This window comes from Aotus nancymaae, unplaced genomic scaffold (assembly GCF_030222135.1).
Source record: "Aotus nancymaae isolate 86718 unplaced genomic scaffold, 86718_ANA_hifiasm-v0.15.2.pri h1tg000059l, whole genome shotgun sequence".
In the NCBI taxonomy this organism is placed as follows: domain Eukaryota; kingdom Metazoa; phylum Chordata; class Mammalia; order Primates; family Aotidae; genus Aotus; species Aotus nancymaae.
Window position 1 is genome coordinate 30651955 of NW_026988473.1, and position 19152 is coordinate 30671106.

At 38.3% G+C, this 19152-nt stretch overlaps 1 protein-coding gene across 4 annotated transcripts in view; it reads left to right on the plus strand.

Moving 5' to 3' along the window:
* MPPED2 (metallophosphoesterase domain containing 2) overlaps window positions 1-19152 on the plus strand; it is a 176594-nt gene that overhangs the window by 33665 nt on the left and 123777 nt on the right. For all 4 annotated transcript variants that reach the window (XM_064365070.1, XM_012452261.2, XM_012452259.2 and 1 more), the window contains one exon: window positions 16535-16716. In XM_064365070.1, coding sequence (XP_064221140.1) covers window positions 16629-16716 — 88 coding nt within the window. In that variant the 5' untranslated portion in view covers window positions 16535-16628. The remainder of the gene's footprint in view (window positions 1-16534; window positions 16717-19152) is intronic.

Below are 19152 nucleotides of genomic sequence, written 5' to 3' on the forward strand. Positions count from 1 at the left end.
TGACAAAACTAACCTATGAAATATCCCACAGCCAGTGAAAACGTTTATAAAGAGTCTGCAGTAACATGGAAAATGCTGACGTTGTAATGGTCTAAGTGGAGAGAGAGAGAGAAAAAAACACACACACACAGAGAAAGAAAGAAAACTCAGAATATAACATTTTGCATGCAGAATGATTCCAATTATATTTTTAAAATGCATAGCAGAAAGATGAAATGGAAAGATACCAAAATGTTACTAGTAGCTATCTCTGGGAGGCAGAATTATGGGTTCATCTTTCTTTGCTTTTTATATACATATTCTTAATTTTACTAAACTTAATTATCCCTAACTTTAGTAAGCATATATTATATAACTAGGATAAAAAAAGTGTTTTCACAGTAAAAATATAACTTCTTATATTTTGGGGAAACACCCCTTTGTGGATCAGGGATTTGTTTTTCCCTTACCATTCTGGCTTGCAGGTGGCTCCTGTTTGACTGAATTAACACAGGATATTGTGTTCAAGAACACCTGTCTGATAAGAGTACTGAGGTGCTACAGAAGATGGTGGTTTTAATAGTATCAGATGAATAATAATTTTAAGAGATGGAGTTGACTTATGAAGTATAATAAGACATGATTTTTTTTCCCCATTTAGGGTGTAGGATGCTTTATTATCTGTTTATGGGAGACCCGTATTTGGAACACTTCATCAAGGAGAGTATTCAGGTTTTTTCAACCTAGTGAAATTAGGGCAATCCTGAGAAATTTTGCAGAGGCAAAAATAACAACAAAACAATTGCAGTAATTATTGGTTACTTACGCCATGCTCAATACATTCTCACTACTTCTTTTTCATAACATCCTTATGGAGTATTTTTACCCCTAATGCAGACATGAGAAAATGGAAATATGAAGTTGAGAAACTTGCCCATATTCCAGGGGTTGTGCATTTGTGTATCTGAGATTTAAATCCATGCTCTCTGTCTCTAGAACTTACTATGCTCGTAAAGTTTGCTGGGGAGTCTAGCAAACTTCATGCAGGAATTTATATTAAACCATCTGTTTTTCTTTTAAACGAAATAAGAGATAGAAGCAAATAATACGCGGATCAGTAAAAACACCTGAAAAAAGATAGCCCTTTTCAGTTTTTAGAGTGTTTTCCTTTTGACAATATCAAAGTGGACCAAACTAGAATTTCATAAGTTGATTAGTTATTTTAAAAGGAATGTATTGCAAATCAGGAAAAACTTGTCTTTTTTCAATCTAGCACTGAGTTTGCATAGACAAAAGCACTGGACTAGGAGGCACTATAATAGTGGTAAACTGAGGAGTTACATTCCCCTTGTAACAGAGGCCTCATGATTTATAGCATCTCTGACCGTGGGGAAATTATGTAACCTCACAAGTCTAGTATTTCTCATCTGTAAAATGGGATTAATAATACCTACCTTATAGGGTTCTTGCAAGGAATCAATGAGGTAATGTTCATAAAGTGCTTGGCACAGTGCCTAAGCATGGGAATAGTGTTCATTGATGGTAGTGATTATTTTTATTACTGGGGGTTAGGAAGTATAGTGTGTGGGTCCAGTTCTGCTCCTAACATTGTCCATGAACAAGTCACTCAACCCTCTTCTGGATCTTAAACTCCAATGGGAATTTTTTTAAAAAGTGTCCTTTTTACTGATAAAATGAGAATGAATTGAAATTATGTATCAGTCTACTTTTTGAAAAAGTGTGAAAGATTTTACCAATATACATGAAAAAGATGGAAGGGAATAGCGGGCAGGTCAGAGGGGCAAAGTAGTTAACTTTCTTTGGATTTAAGTCCTAACTGGGACTTTCTCACACAAGTCCAGTTTGCATAGAACAAATTGAGTGACTTAAACTCAATCCCTTGTGAGAAAACACTTTAACTCAGAAACCTAGCAGTACTGCTCACAAATTTGCCTGATTTTTGGCCTCTCATCATGAAGGGGCCTGAACTGAACCTGGCGGGAGATCTTATTGCATTTTTTTCTCCAGGCTGTGCTTTCTGGTTAGTAAGGTCTCTGACAGGCCTGGCTGAGGTTTTATTCTTTCACTAGGGAGTGAAAGGAGAATGAAAATAGCCCATTTCTTCAGCCCTGCAAGCAGTGGAAGCATCAAATGTGTGTGTGTGAACTTGTCAATACCCTTCAGGCCAAGTGCTTGTAAAAATTATCTGCTTCCTAAATTGCCACCAGTGCACTGGGAAGTTTTGCTTTGGTAAACTCCCATCAAAATTCCTGACTATTCTCACATCCCCTCTACAGGGCCACAATGGGAGTACTGATGGGCCTTGGCTCTGGAAGCAAACATTTAAGAGTCAGGGCAAACAAAGAAAAATTATATTCTAGTCCTGCTGCACTTATTGAAATGGGTTCAAGATATTCAGTGTGTTTACTAGTATAGACGACATGCTGCGACAGGGGTGGGAAAGATACGATGATTTCTTTGGAACCAGGGGCTGATTTGTTGTTGGGGATTTTAAATCTTTTCACTGACTGTTTCTCAGGCCACCATTCACCCTAGATTCCTATAGGAATCACGTTGCCTCCACGGAACAGCGCCAGCCCCAGTGCTAATCAAATTTAATCTATCAGCCAGGACTGCTTTCCTACAGTGGACATTGGGGGGCATTGCCCATTAAAATGTTGAGTCATTAGCACTGTCTTGAAAGCAAATCTGAAGGCTTGACAGGTGCTACTATCTTATTATTATTTTTAAATAACAATTGATATGGGAGTAGGAAGGGTGGCTGATTTGAACTTAACATGCCTCTTTGGCCACCCCTCCCCAAAAGATGATTTAAAAACAGTCAGTGAGCCAGAGAATTTTCAAGGCTAACTTTCTCATGTGGAGGAGAAAAATTATTGCAGTGCCCTTTAACTAAGTACACTCACTTCAGCTTTTTATCGATGGCGGCAGTCACGTGTGCACCTCTTCATGAGGAAGAGAGCTTGAAACAATCACAGGGCAGAACCTCCAGAGGCTGGAGCTGGGGTGAGCTCTAATAATAGGGCACAGGGAGTATCTGTAAGGTTTTTGTTTTTGTTTTCAGGAGAAGGCTTTCTGAGGAAGTAATCTTCCTGCCCAAAATTCAAAGTTAAACCCTTTTCATCTTATTTATCATTGCTCTAACAGAGACAATTGATATTCCTGAGTTATAGGAGACCTGCAAGCCTCTACAGTAGGCAATTTTGTAGAACTCATATGTATAGATAGTGGGCCTTCTACAGTTTAGCATTCACTTGAGTGTATGAAGGAATAAAAAGGAGCAAACTGATGGGATTATGCAAACATGGTTCATGAAGACTTTCTAGTAAACCTCTAGCAAATGTTGACATAGAACTGAGAATTATCTGAAGTTTATTCTCCTGTCCAAAGTATTCAAGAAAGCAACTGATTGGAAATAGAGCAGGGTAAATTTTGATGTGAACCATAACAAGACCAATAAAATGTAGAAATGGCATATAACCAGGTACAGAAAGAAAGCAGTTATGTCCAGGATAAGAACAAGGATGTACTTGGCTTTGTGTGTTATTTTCATGTGTGTATAGGGATGCATATGTGTGGACATCAAATGCAAGCTAACTGTTAAAGTATGTCGTATAAAGTTTGATCTGTCTAAAATGTGGTTTGTACTTTGAACTCATATTTTTTTGTTGCTTATCGAGTTTAGAAAAACTAACCACTTATTCCTGAAGGGTATTTGAACTGACGAGTAGTCACAACTATAGTCATGATGATTTGGTGTCTAAATTTTTATGTAAATTGGTACCTGGATAATGCATCCCTATTTGGCTTCAGTAATCTTTATACAACTGTGGAGTAGAGAGGTACAAGCTTTAACAAATTTAGAAAAATTTAGGTCACATTACAAATGCAGTGTCCCCCTGGGAATTACCTTCTTTGTAAATTTGGCACTATGACTCACCTTCATTGACCCTTTCATAACTCTCTCTCTCTCTCTTTAATTTAAATTTTGTTTCTTTTATGTCAAATAACATTATTCTAGTTCTTTGCTTGGTGACCTAACCTTTCAAGTCCCAGGTAAAATGGCATCTTTAGTGAAGATCTCCCTATTTTTAAATAGAACTAATTTCTTTCATCAATATTTCTCATAGAAGAATCTCAATAATGATGACTAACACTTACTGAGCATTCGATATGCACTGGGCCCTTTACAAGCAATAGTTACTTAAGCTGGGCATGGTGGCTAACGCCTGTAATCCCAGTGCTTTGGGAGACCAAAGTGGGAGAATCATTTGAGGCCAAGAATTGGAGACCAGCCTGGGCAACATAGTAAGTCTCTGTCTAAACAAAAAATAAGAAAATAAAAATAAGCCGGGTGTGGTGGCACATGCCTGTAGTCCCAGATACTTGGGAGACTGAGGTGGGAGGATCCCTGGATCCCAGGAGTTCAAGGTTGCAATGAGCTGTGATCGCATCATTGCACTCCAGCCTGGAAGAGAGAGACACCCTGTCACAAAACAAACAAACAAACAAAAAATCGTTACTTAATTTTGTACTGATAGTCAGTCTTATGAGGCTCATTTTCCCTAGTTTATAGATGAGGTTAATGAGGCTTTGAGAGGTTTAGTAATTTGTCCAGAGTCTCATACCTAGGCAATGGGAGAGCCATGGTCCAAACCCAGGAGTGGATTCCCTAAGTGACCTCATTATTTGCAGAAGTGACCTCTTAATCACTTTATTCTTTGTCACTCTCCCTCCCCTAATATGTACACAGGTATATACAATTTGTGGTCACATTGATTACAGTTTCGTATGTATGCCCTTCCAAATGAAAATGTGAGGTTCGAGACAGTAAAAATGGCATCTCTGCAAAAGAATAATGTTTTAAAAATTGACTCTTATACAGATATACAAACACTTGTCAGAAATTTTACTTAAGTCATTAATGAATGAAGGAACTAAGAAAGTTGTAACAGATTTGTAGAACCATGAATTTATATGGAATAAAAAATACTCAAATTAATTTGCTAATGGATCAAAAGTGGAGGGAAAGTCAATTGAACCTCCACTGGACATAATTTATTTACATCTGCAGACAAAAATTATTTGCATTGCTTTTGGTTATCAATAAGTTACAAAGTTATAAAGTACAAAGAACATAGGCTCATGGTTTAGACAGGCAAGAATCCAAATTCTAACTCCCAAGCTTAATGTTTGACCTTAAGTGAAGTTCGGAGAATACAGAAAGTCACACACACATACCCATACACAAACATCACACAGAGATTTTGAGAGGATTAAAGGTAATAATTTAGAAAAAGCCCCTGGCACATAGTAAATAATGTTAAATATTAGGCGTGATTATTAGTAATAAAGCAGCTATCAGAGTTCTAACATATAGTTGTTGCTTAGTAAATGTTTGTTGAGTGACTAAAACAGGAGTGGACAAACTTTTTCCTGTTGAAAGAGTTCTGGAAATGCCACTCTGTTGTAGCAGAACACAGTAGATAGCATTTCCCTTTGTTATTGTCTGAAGTTACTTACCACTGGAATTGCAGTGAGACCTAGACTTGATTCTCTTCTCAACCACATACTAGCTGGACAATCTTGGGCAAGTCAACCCACCATGTCTACAACTTGGATATACCAACCCTGTGATAATCATGAGGAACTATGAAGTACTCTGCCAAGATAGTAAGTATGCATTTCCAGAGAGGGAAGAAAGTAGTCTTTCGGGTGTTCTTTGGTTGAGTGTGAACTATGTAATTTTTGTGGCTGATTAAAAAACCAGCCATTTCTGCAGGGGATTAAGAGGTGGGGTAAAATTGTTCTTTACAGGTACAAAACCACCTCCTGAGAAACAAATGTTAAGTCTAATAATCATTGTGTTGGGTTAATTTTGGAAGGTGGTTAACTGTTGACATTATGTTGTCTTAACAAGTATTTGTCTTCAAACTCACATATATGATGTCCCATATGTAGTAAAAAATGGTCTTTTTGTCTTAAGCATGAATGGTTCTTAGAAAGTAAGTTTATCAATTCAACCCAAAGTTGGGAAAAAACAATACAGACCATTAAAAGCCAACTAAAATGGCCACACACTTTAAAGAAGGCCCATTAGCCATGCAAATATGAAGTTACCTTCACTTCAGATAAGCACAATTAACTAAACAATGAAGTCCATTAACAACTACTTGTGAGACATTAAGCTTTGGGGAAACTGGGCTTTGATGAGTTGGAAAGGAAGGAAAGACAGAATTTGTTCTCGATTTGGGCTAAATTTTAATACGAAAGAAATCTTGTTTAGTCAGTTAGAGTCAATGCTTTTAGTAAATCCCACTCCCAACTCTCTCCCCTGCAACATTAAAAAAACAAGTTTGTGTTTTTGATGGCTCCTAATGTTCTTTCTACTGGAGTGAGCTAGGTGAAGACCTGTTTGAGGCTGGGCAGTGTTTGGAAATGATTCACATTTTTTTCATGATGTTGTAATGATTGATTTTAAAACTATAATTCTAAAAACATAGCTTTAGGCATGTCAGTACTGTTCTTCTGAACTTTGGGTTGAATTGATAAATTTACTTTTTAAGAATCCGTCAGGGCCTGGCACGGTGGCTCTTGCCTGTAATCCCAGCACTTTGGGAGGCCGAGGTGGGCGAATCACTGGAGGTCAGGAGTTTTGAGACCAGCCTGGCCAACATGGTAACTCCGTCTCTACTAAAAAATACAAAAATTACCCTGCCATGGTGACAGGCGCCTGTAGTCCCAGCTACTCAGGAGGCTGAGGCAAGAGAATCACTTGAACCAGGGAGGCGGATGTTGTAGTGAGCTTAGATTGTGCTGCTGCACTCCAGCCTGGGCAACAAGAACAAGACTCATCTAAAAAAAAAAAAAAAGAATCAGTCATGTTTAAAACTATGTGGCCCATTTTAGAACAGAATCTGCTCTTAGATCTCTGTGTGCTGTTTTGTATAAGAAGAGATTGTAGAAGCTGGAGTAAAGCACACACTGAGCAGTCACACTGGGGCAGGGCCACCTCCTAGGCATATGCCTTTGCCATATTGCTTAATTTGAGTCTCAGTGTCTTTGTGTGTCAAATGGGAAAAAGAGCCTATTGCTGTAAAGGTCAAGTGAAAATGATCCATGTAAAGTGCCTTGCACAGTGCCTGGCCTCTAAATGAAAACTGCTGCCATGACTCATCATCATCATCATCATCATCATCACTGCATTCAGCCAAAAAATGATGTTAGTGTCCTGATAAGTATAAATCAGTTAGTGTCCTGATCAGTATAAAGATGGGTATAACACAACTGTAGAGACTTAGTGCTGTAGGATGTTGTAGTTCATTTTTGACCACTTCTCCAGTTCTCTCTTATAGTAGACATTTATGTGATTATCGTGATGGTTTCTGTTTATGATAACCATTAATTTTCTGTTGCTTTTCCTTCACATTCTCTCCTTTGTGCTTTCTTCTCAAATGGATTTGGCTTTGTCACCATATTCCTAGATTCTTAGCAATAAATTTTAAGAATCCCCCCAACTCCCACCCTGTAGGAAGCAACTGCAATTTTCCTAAAATTCAGCTTTCCCTGTGGCCCTCTGAACCTGTTACTGGGTAGAGGGAGAAAGATGTTTTCTGTGCCCTCCAGGTTCAAGCCCCACAGTCTGGCTCTCTGAGGTTCAGACCCTAATCTCCTCAGCCTTTCAAGTCTTCTCCTGATCACCATCATCATGAATCTGCTTCTGCCATGCTTGTTTACTCACAAGTCCCTGAACATGCCAAGTGCTTTCACACCACACTTCATAGTTCTCTAGACGCCCTTCTCCTGATTTTCCAAGTCTTGTGTTTATTTTAATTCCAAGTGAAGTCCCAGCTTCAGACCACTTTCATGCCTCTTTTTTCTGAGGTCCTAAGAGTGCCAGTCCTTTGTCTCATGTACTTGAAACTGATATACTACCTTGCGATCTGTGCCCACTGCAGTGTTACCTTTCTTCCTAGCCCATAGGCAGTGATGGATATTTTTTCCTTTACTCCATAACACCTCAAACATTTTTAATTATAACACTTTGCACGTTATTTCATAAATCACCTATTTACATATCACATGGACCATCTCAGACTTGCTGGTAGCTGTCTCCCTGGCACCTGGCAAAGTCTGTGGTCCATAAAAGGTACTCAAAAAATGCTTGTGAAATAACTAGATGGCAGAGCAGTTACCAGGCATCTTAGTAAGCATTTGTTGAATAGTAAATTGACAGATCAATTGCAGAATCCTTGAGGGAACCATCTTTATTGCTTCTTTGTCTTTCTTGTATCTACCAAGGTACCTGGTACACAGGTAGGTGCTTAAGTGATGGTTATTGACCTACTGCCTGACCAACTGAGAGACCAACATACTGTGTGGAATAATGGGCACTCAGTACAGTATCACATGCCTTTTTTTTTTCCCTCAAATGCAAGGCCATTACCCAGAATTTTAGGCTGATTAACGTGATTGTCGTGTTAGAAGGGAGGGAAACGTTTAACCCTGGACAATACATCTCCAGTGGGATATTTATGACCCAGCGATATGCCATCTGAGAGCTTTCAGTGGCTGACACAGTAGTTAGCCTGATGGACATAAAAACACCTCAGATGGCACTAGGAGAAGGACCATGAATTCATATTGCATGCAGTGCTCAAAGAATTAAATTGTTACCACTTAACATTCATTGAATGTCGGCACTGTACTTTTGTATGAGGAAAAAATAGAGGAGACACACTCCGTGCAGTGGGCTTTGTTAGCTATAATTAGTTGGTGATAGAACAGTGTTGATACAGCAGTTCAGCAGTTAAAGGAAAGCAGTGCCTGTGGTACAAATGTGAATATATTTATACATCTGGTTCTGTTCTGCTTACTGTGTTTCAGCACGATTACTGTTCTGTGGCATGATGGCTAAACTAGGAGAATTTTACCAACTCATAGTTAAAAAAAAAAAAAAAGAAAGAAAAGAAAAAACAAGAGCAATGCCATTTCTAGAACACCTTAGTTCAATCACATATCCTATAATTTTTGTTTTTTTGTTGTAACTGGAATTCTGGCTCCTTTGTTCTCTTCTGCAGTAGATCTACCTAGAAGCTCACTCTATAGTCGTAAATTGCAGTTTCACTTTTATGTAAACTCTTGCTAATTCTGATTATATATTGATAGATCTGGATGGCATTTATCTTTGCATTGCCTGGGAAAGCAAAACATAAAGTTGCCAAGAGAAAGAACATGCTTGAAGTGACTTCAGAGCCTAAATGGTTTCTGGTCTTTCATCGGTAAATAGCGATGTATAAACTGTGTGGCTAATCATGGAAATTTGGGGTCGTTTTGCCTTGCTCTCTTTTCACACTCCAGGGACAGAGGCTAGAAGAGGGGAAGTGACGTGCCCAGGGTCACACAGCTGATTGATGACATATGTTGTAAGAGCACAAAAGCCCCTGGACTCCACAACCAGGGATCTTTTTTAATGAGACTCATCAGTCAACTCTAAGTAGTTCCTCTGAAGAGACCTGTATGTGGAACCAAAACAGTATGCACGTGTGTCCTGGCATCTCTGAGAATCAGGAACCCTTATATCTTTATCAGTATTCTAAAAATCAAACTTCTATATTGTTCACTCTCTGTAATATGCATTTTTTTCCATTTAGAAGACATTTTTGGTAACCTTAGGAGACTCATTTAGTTTAGGAGAATTCATTACTTCACTTCTCACGTAAATTATCCATGACTGGATAGAGAGCACTAAAACTTGGATATTTTTGACAATGAATTCCAATAATTTTGGACAGTCTCTCTATTAATGGTTGCCAGAGTTTAGGTGACCAATTTAGCAGCATTTTATAATTTAAAAATTATTTTTATTCTCCAAGTGCAGGTATATTACAGCTTGCAAAATTAAATGGGTGGAAAGATAAGTGAATTGAAAGTTAGAAAATCTGAGTTCTAGTTATGGCTCAGACTCTTCTTGGTAAGATGAATTATTTTAAACCAGATGAGTGTTTTCCAAAGCATGGAATATGTATCATTAGTGTTAATAAGCAAGAAGCAAGACACTTTAGAGAAGATACACCTTAAATGAAATTTAAATACTTATATGTTTATTTTATTTCATTTTTATTTTTATTTTTACTGAGACAGTCTCACTCTGTCACCCAAGCTGGAGTGCAGTGGCACAATCTCAGCTCACTTCAGCCTCGACCTCCTTGGCTCAAGCAATCCTCTTAACTTAGCCTCCCGAGTAGCTGGAACTATAGGCATGCACCATCATACCTGGCTATTTCTTTATATTTTTGGTAGAGAAGGGTGTTACCATGTTGCCCAGGCTGATCTCGAACTCCTGAGCTCAAGTAATCCACCTTGGCCTCCCAAAATACTGGGATTACAGACACGAGCCACCATGCCTGGCTCGTGTTTATTTTAATGTGTAGTAGAAAAGTAAAACCATAATATCTGATTGATGACTTTAAAGATGCTATTTTTCAGGGCAAAACTAAAAAATATTTCTGTAAAAACTATTAAGCACTTAACAAAAATTAAGGACTGTACAAGTGAGTAAGGTAAAGACCATGAAGATTATACTCAAAGAAGTGGAACACAGGATCAGATCATCTCTAAGTTCTTTTAAACATAAAAATTCTGTAATTCTGGTAACTTAAACCTGTTATTTATTTGTTCATTGTTGTGCTGGTAAGATTTACCTGTCTTTATCAAATAGTATGTCCAGGTTGGATGATAGAACATCACAAATATAATTTGAACATTCATGCTATCTAAATTTTCTGGATAAAAATGAAAGCCTTGATATCACATTGGAAACTTTTTAGAGACAAAATTAGTGGGCCGGGCGCCATGGCTTATGCCTGTAATCCCAAAACTTTGGGAGGGCAAGGTGAGTGGATTACCTGAGGTCAAGAGTTTGAGACCAGCCTGGCCCACATGGTGAAAGCTTCTCTCTTTAAAAATACCAAAATTAACCAGGCATGGTGGCACATGCCTGTAGTCCTAGCTACTTGGGAGGCTGAGACAGGAGAATTGCTTGAACCCGGGAGGCAGAGTTTGCAATGAGCTGAGATTGTGCCACTGTACTTCAGTTTGGGCAACAGAGCGAGACTTCATCTCAAAAAAAAAAAAAAAAAAAAAAAACTCAGTGGAATGCTTAAGAACACATCAGGGTTTTAAAGTGGAATGGGGGTTGCTGAAATCCCTTTAAAATGCTTTGTGAGGGTACAGTTCTATTCTCTCACTGAATTATAGGTTGACTGTGCACACAAAAGTTATACTGCATGCATGGTCTGAAGAAGAAATCCATGTCACAACAAACCACATGACAGCTTTTCTGAAGATCTACCAATGAGGTTTGCAACACTGTATTCATTTGTTATTGGAAAAAAATAACAAATATGGCCAGAAGAAGACTCAGAATGGAAGCCATAATATTATCACATTTTTTGTGGGTAAAAAAACCTCTAATATGTCAATACCGAATAAACAACGAATGGTTTATTTGTTTGAATATGCAGTGAGGTATGCAAGCATTTGATGATAAGGCTTTAAGAACAAGATTTGAAACTTGGCATAAAACTTGGAGAGTTAATTGGTAAATGGTTTAGCTTAGGCCTTCTCTAGAAAAATCTGCCAGTTTGTTGAGTACTACCACCTCCCCATGGCCTGGAATAGCATCTGTCTTTGATGAACAGCTCATTGGTCCATGAATTCACATAGACCGTGAATTCTGACACTACAAAGGGAGGCGTTCTCACCAATGAAATTGTATCTAGGAGGAAATCACCTAAATTCTGAGAACATTAGCCATCCTATCACACAAGGAAAAATGGAAGAAACTGTAGCTACTCAACTAGAGTAGAGATGATTTCAGGGGATTATAATAGTTTGTTTTCAAATAGTTGAAGAACTGTCCAGTGGAAAAGGGACTGGATTCTTACTTTCTTGTAATATCAGGGGGCAGAACTAGGATTAAGGAGGAGGGACAGCCAGGACACAAATATGTTAAAGACCATGGATTCTGCTCCCAGAGTATGCTGCGTGTTGTGTACGTGATTTCTTTTAATTCTCACGAAGTCCCTGAGTGGTAGCTGTTATTATCTCCCTATAACAGACAAAGAGATGGAGATCAGAGAAGTTAAATGATACTACTACTAATAGTAGTAAAGATACTATCAGTTACTTGTAAAAACAACAAAAACAACAACAACTAACATTTATTGGGTATCTACTTTATGTCAGATACTGTTCTAAATGCTTTGAGTACATTATCGTTTTTTATTCTCGTAAAAGTCTTAGGATAGATACTGTATTTATATCCGTTTTACTGATGGGGGAACCAAGGCACAAGGGTTAAGCCATTTGCTTGGAGTTGCATGTTAATAAGTTGAATGGATTTTAGAGCCAGGCAGTCTGGCTTTACAGCCAAACATCCTTCACTATTCTGCTGCTCTATTTTTGGAATATTTGTTGTGTGTCAAATGTACTTGATAGTTTATATCCTCATAGCAAATAGCAAATTAGGCATTATTATTCCCATTTTACAGATGAGAAAAAATGAAGCTTAAAGGAATCAAGGAAGTTGCTCAAAGCCAATGACTAAGTTAAAATTATTATTCAGTCTTCAGGTTCCAGGCCAAAGTCTTTGGACCACACTCAGCTTTCTTAGAGGGATAGAATCTGACTTTCTGACAAGTAAAGCTATCAAAAACCAGGATGGGTTGCACAGGGGGAAGAAGGAGCTCTCCTTCTCTGGAAATCTTGAAATGAAAATTTAGGCCAGGTGGCGTGGCTCATGCCTATAATCTCAGCACTTTGGGAGTCCAAGGTGGGAAGATTACTTGAGTCCAGGAGTTCAAGACTAGCTTGGGCAACATAACAAGACCTCATCTGTACTACTAATAATAAGAAAAATAAGCTGGTTGCGGTGGCCTGTGCCTATAATCCCAGCTATTCTGGAAGCTGTGGTGGGAGGATCGCTTGAGTTTGGGAGGCCAAGGATGCAGTAGGCTATGATTGCACCACTGTACTCCAATCTGGGTGACAGAGCGAGATCCTGTCTCAAAAAAACAAACAAACAAACAAAAAACCGACCAACCAAACACAAAACATTATGTCATCTAGAGGGAAGGGATAGAGGAGATTCAGGCATCATGTAAAGCACTGAACCAGATGCCCCATAAGGTTTTGTCCTGCTCTGGGATTTTATGTTGCTGTGTTTTCTTCTCATCTTCCCATGTCATCTTGTTTTCTCCCAGGTGTACTCAAACATATGTGCAAATCTCACTCTAATATTTGAATCTGGCTCTGGGGTTTAGATTGCCATGGTAAGATACTCACTTGCTAGGATATTTGACATGATGCCTTGGGGGAAATGTTATGTCATTTGAGAACTCAGCAGCACAAACAGCAAGTGGTAAAGTTGTAAACTAAGGATGAAAATATAGTGTGAAGGTCTTCACACAATGTGATCAGATAGGATCTTCCAATAGCAGTCAGGGTCTCCCTTAGGTGTACTTTTATAGTGAAAATGTTTGGCTGTCTTCACTTTTCAAGGTGTTTATCAAATGCCAAATTTGGGAGTAGTTTCCTGAGGGTGGTCTCAGTTTTAATGCTCTCCACTGGAATTTGTCCACTCTACTAGAGGTCTTATTTTCAACTCTGAATGCCTGTGGTGGGGGGAGGGGAGGCAGGGAATGTCTTCTTCCTATTAGCTCCAGGTCATATTTGTCACACTGTCTTACAGAGTGGTTTTGGCATGTTGCACTGGCTTCTCTTCTGAAACCATCTCTTGCTTTGTAGTCCTATGGAAAACAAAGATTCTCAGCGCTTCTGGGTCAGGGGATCTATATAAATTTTCATATGCATCTATATACACCTCACTTCCTCCATCCCCTGCTTTGAATCAATCCTCTGTGCGTTCTCCCTAATGTCTACAGATTGTTTCTCTTTGGTGGCATCATGGTGGTGGTGTTGATGGGCAAGCCTTCTTTGTTTGTCTTGCTGTCTACTTTGGACTCAAAGCTTAGAAGAAATACTTATTTTATCTCAAGGCAGAGAAGAAACACTTTTCTCCTTTTTACTGTCCCCTCTATTCTGCCGTTCCTTGGCCTTTGGATGTTTAAATGTTTCTCTGAAGGAGGTGGGAGGTGGGGAAAGAGCTTGAAGTGACTACGAATTTGCCTGGTGTTCCCCATAATGTCAGAAAATTTATTGCCCAGTATGGAGCCAAGAAGGGGAATCACTTATGTACCATGTGATGACTGGCTACTCTAAAGTGGATAGATTCATAGAACAGGGACCTGTTTACAGCAAGAGGTTTACATCTGTGCTACTTCCAGTCTAATTCAAAATGATGACAATGATATCTCTCTGATAAGCTGAGATGGCCTCCCAAAGGATTTTGATGCAGTAGCTGGGTCTGTAACTTAGCTGAGTTACAGAAAAGGAGAACTGGGTGTTTGCTCTATATGTTAATATTATGATGAAAGAAAACAAAGAAACACTAGAATAGGTAGATATTACATTTATTCAAATATTTCGAGATACATTTGTTGATTTATTAAATTTTCATTCAAATGTTGGTACATTAAGTATAAATGCAAACAATCCCATTCTAGTGAGCATTTAACTGTTGGTATAGGAATATTACTTACCACTTTTAGAGAGAGACACAGTCAGCCTCAGCAGGGAACAGTCAGTCATTCACCGGGAAAACTACTTTTCGAAGACATTAAATGTTGTTAAGATTGTAAGCACTGAGACTGAGTGTAACCAAGTCTCAGTGATAGAAAGGAAGATAGCAAACATTTTTACATCTAAAAAAGCAACATTGGCTCTAAGGAGGAGGGTTTCCAGGTTACTGATGAGATCTCAGTGGATTAGTGAATTTTCTATGTTGTAACAGCATATTAATTTCTAACATTTCTATCAGGTAAAATCCATTAATTTTTTGCAGAAGTTCAACTTTCCTTTTGGGCTTCCAATTAGACCCACTGTAATAACCAGTTCATAGTTCCTTCCTCCCCCCACCCCTCTCTTCTGCCCTTCCTTCTTCTTGCCCCTCTTACTTTCCTTCTTCTCCGACACAGATAAGAGGAAATAAAAAGGTTACTTATTGAAGAAATGTGAGACTATCCAGGTTGCACACTGATGTCTTCTATTTCCCTCACTGAAACTGTCATTGTTAAAACAGATTGTTTCTTTTAAAAATATAAAAGGAAAAGAGAAAACAAATTAAACAAAGCCTGTAGAGGCAATATGTTTAGGGAGTCTTGTGTGGAGCTTTCAGTGTGTTCACTGCTGCATGTTAACTATCAAGGGTTGAGGCTGGGATATGAAATATTGTTCCTTATTTAACATTTCACACTCTAATCTCTGCACTGCATATTTGTTTCTCTTGTGACCTTCTCTTTGCATTTATAACTGTTTCTTTTCACGCATAATCCAAAAATAAGTGTACATTCCTACAGAGAAAGGAAGCTGTCAGTGTAGAGTTAATATAGTTAAAGCTTCCTTAACTCTGCGACAAACCCCTTAAATAATTAAAACTGTATGCTTGAAGAGTCAGATTTGCATTTCTTTACCAAGTTTATTTAGTACACTTTGTTACACTCAATTAAATGAGAATGTTCTGTTTCATTTTCTTTGCTTCGGGTTGATCATTTTGCCTTTTGATTCTTATGCCCTGGTGTAATTTCATAGTGCTTAGGTCCCTAAAACTATACATATATTAATGCATATGTAGATATATACATCCCATTAAAAGGCTTAATATTTGCACTGAATATATTCTTTGCCCAAGGCACTTGAGCATTCCTAGTAACGTCCGGTATAACTGGGACTGCAGATAATTCATCGTGGTCAAAATGAGTTTGACAAAGTTCTCTTAACATCCAGCATCTTTTTTCCCCTTTTCAAAGCCCTGTTATTTTGGCATCACCTTCCCTCCCTATAGTTTGATTTGTGAATCTCTTAGCAAAAACACGAAGATACAGGTGCTGAATGGTTGTGGAAAGGAAATTAAATATAAGTGCTGTCTCTTCACATCTCAGTTGGCAGAGCATGTGCAGACTGCTCTCTGTAAATTAGTTCATTGCTTAAGTTATGCATGTTTAAGAAGGAATAAATTAGTTATCCATTTCCTAATGAGTAGTGGGATCAATTGGAGCATGATGAGAGAGAAATAGCATAATTTTGCTTCCCCAGTTGGGGTTCAATATCCCCAAACTTCATCATTAATCACTCTATCTGTTTCCTGGGTTATTTCAACTCTATATGTAAGATATTCTTTCCTTTTAATTTTCCTACCAGGTAAGTAAGTCTTTTTGAATTTGTCCAGTGGTTTTGTAGATGGGTGATGCTGTCTCCTTTACACCAGAAGTGTCCTTTATTACAATGGGCCTTTCTGCCTTTGCATCAGTTTGTCTGGATGTGTTCACGAATAACAATAAATATGTATGTGTGATGACAATTTCAAGGGTTCTAATATGTTTAACTGTTATGGGATCTGTTATGTCTACTTTAGGGTCGACCCCATCCCATATGACACTCCAAAACCAGCGGGCCACACGCGGTTTGTCTGCGTCTCAGACACACACTCCAGAACAGATGGTATCCAGATGCCTTATGGGGACATCCTTCTCCACACAGGCGATTTCACCGAGCTGGGACTGCCCTCAGAGGTTAAGAAGTTTAATGACTGGTTAGGTAAGGAATGATTGCGTTCTGGCGGCCCCAATTAACCTTTCCCGTCCGAGTGTCACTCACTGCGTCCTAATTGAATTAGAGCACTTGGAAGCCAGCTCAGCCATTTCTCGTATGATATGCGGTGGTGTCTAGCTTTAATCCAATTCTGTTAATTAAAGATGAATTTTTAGATATTTAATTTTACTGTGCATCCTTTCAGTGCCTGGCCTTGGCGGCTCTGGGGCAAAGGGATGGAAAGCTTTGAAACCAATCTCATCTCACTCATTCTGCTTTAATGAGGGCATGCATTGGCACACAGGAGACCTAGAATCATATTTTTAATTCTTTGGCTCTGTAGTCTTTCCCAGATATTATAAGCAAAGATATACAAATGACCTACTAGTAAGAGAACATTTCTAAAAATGAAGGGGAATATAAAAGTCCTTCTATGAAGCAAAGTTCCTATAGCACAGTGCTACTTGGGAGCAGATTTTCTAAGTGGCTGGAAGGTGTCCTAAGGCCCCTGAAAACATCAGATGTATTACTGTAAACTGAACACTTGGGATATGGAATTGCTCTGTGTCCTGTAAAAGGGATAATAGTAACTTTCTGGGTGTTATGGAAGCACCCACAGGTCAGAGTTACTGTAAAATGTTGGATCCTGGTTCCACTTTCAGAGGGAAAGAAGTGCAAGTGTTCTGAGATTTTAGAATCTCTAAAGATGTAAAGAGTTATACCGTAAAGAGCAGACATCACTCTGGGAGCATTACAGCATCAATAATATGTCAGCCAACAAAAATAACTTGGGAGATTTAGGCAAAAACTTTGCAGTTTTGTTTTTCGTCAAACTAAAGCAGAGTTTGAAAATTTTTTTAATGTTTGACTAAATGATAAGATATATGTGTTAATGGAAAGATGATATTTTAGAATTGCAAGCAATAAACTTAACTAACATAATTATTTTGATTTTCATGTGACTTTGCTTATCTATTCATGTTTTATATGGTTGACATCTGAGTACATATCTGCTTCTTGACTTTTGGCTGTTTTCATTTAATAGTATTTATTGGTAAGAATTAAAATGTTTTTGCATAATTTTCATATTTATCCTTTTTAATAGCAGCAAGACATTCATATGGTTGACTATGCCTTTCTTTAATAAGACATCTCTCTGAAAATGAGCATTTAAACTGATGTCAATTTTTCCTCTGGTAGCTAGCACTGAAATGTGTGTTTTTGTTTGTGTATGTCGTTTTGTTTCCGTTGATTTATTTCTTAGGGAAAAATGCTATATTTAAGTTGCTAAGTCAAAGGATATGATATTCTTTATGGTTTTTGCTGCATGTTGGCATCTTGCTTCCAAGGGCACTGAGGCTGTGTGCTTCACTTGCAGTGAATAAATGTGTGGCTACCAGTCTTACCCTGATCTTGGCAGCATTGGATGTTGGAGCATTTATATTTTGTGCTGTTTTAGTGGGCACTCAATCATGTATTTAAAACAGCAAGATATTTTAAATATCATTTAGCATAATCTCATTTTTACAGATGACACAGAGATGTAGCGAAGTTAAGTGATTTTCTCAGTTTCATATTGGCAGAGTTTGTTCTAAATCCAGATCTTTTCACTTCTATTTTTTTGCCTCTGTAAAATTTCAAGTACAATAATCTGTTTATTTTAGCAAATTTTATTCATGAACTATTAGCAGTTAAAATTATTGCTGAGTAAATTTTGACAATTTTAAACTAGTCTGTGTCAATGGAATTTCAGCCCCAAAATGATCAAGCTGCATTGACAATGTTGATTTTTAAAAGAGGACAACAGCACTGTGGGAAGTGTTTATAGAAAAGCAGGACAGGTTAGTCCTGGTTGTAATCTTGTTTAGCCACTGACCTTGGGCAACTGAGTTGTTAACCTGCCTTTTCCCCTTGGTTTCCCCCTGCAGGACTAAGGATTAATACTACCTGTCTTTCTGGATTGTTGTGTAGATTAATCAGTAAATGATTGCTGCTAGTGAGTTTTTGTGGGCCATTAATAACTGAATAGGGAATGTGGCGAATGAACCATCAACATATATTTAAAGGGTAAAAACAAGAAGAGGCCAGAGGAATTATTTAGTAGATTAGAAGTGAACACTGGGAGATCTTATAAGGGAAGGTACTCCATAAATGGAAATGTGCCGTAACTAAGGAAATACGATAAGGAAATAAAATGCTAAGGCACAGCTGCGTGGCCAGTTCCTTCTCTTCTTATTTCCCCCCTGGTCTAGTGAGGCAGGAGGAAGAGGTTTCAGCGTGGGGTGCAGAATGTGAGACCTAAGGGAGCCCATGGGATACGGGTAGAGAAGTTGGGATCCCATAGAGAGGGCCAAGAATAGCTCACTGTTACCCAGGCAACCTCATGGTGCTCAGAGGGTAAGAGATGGTGTGTGATATCACTCTACCACTTGGCTCAATCAG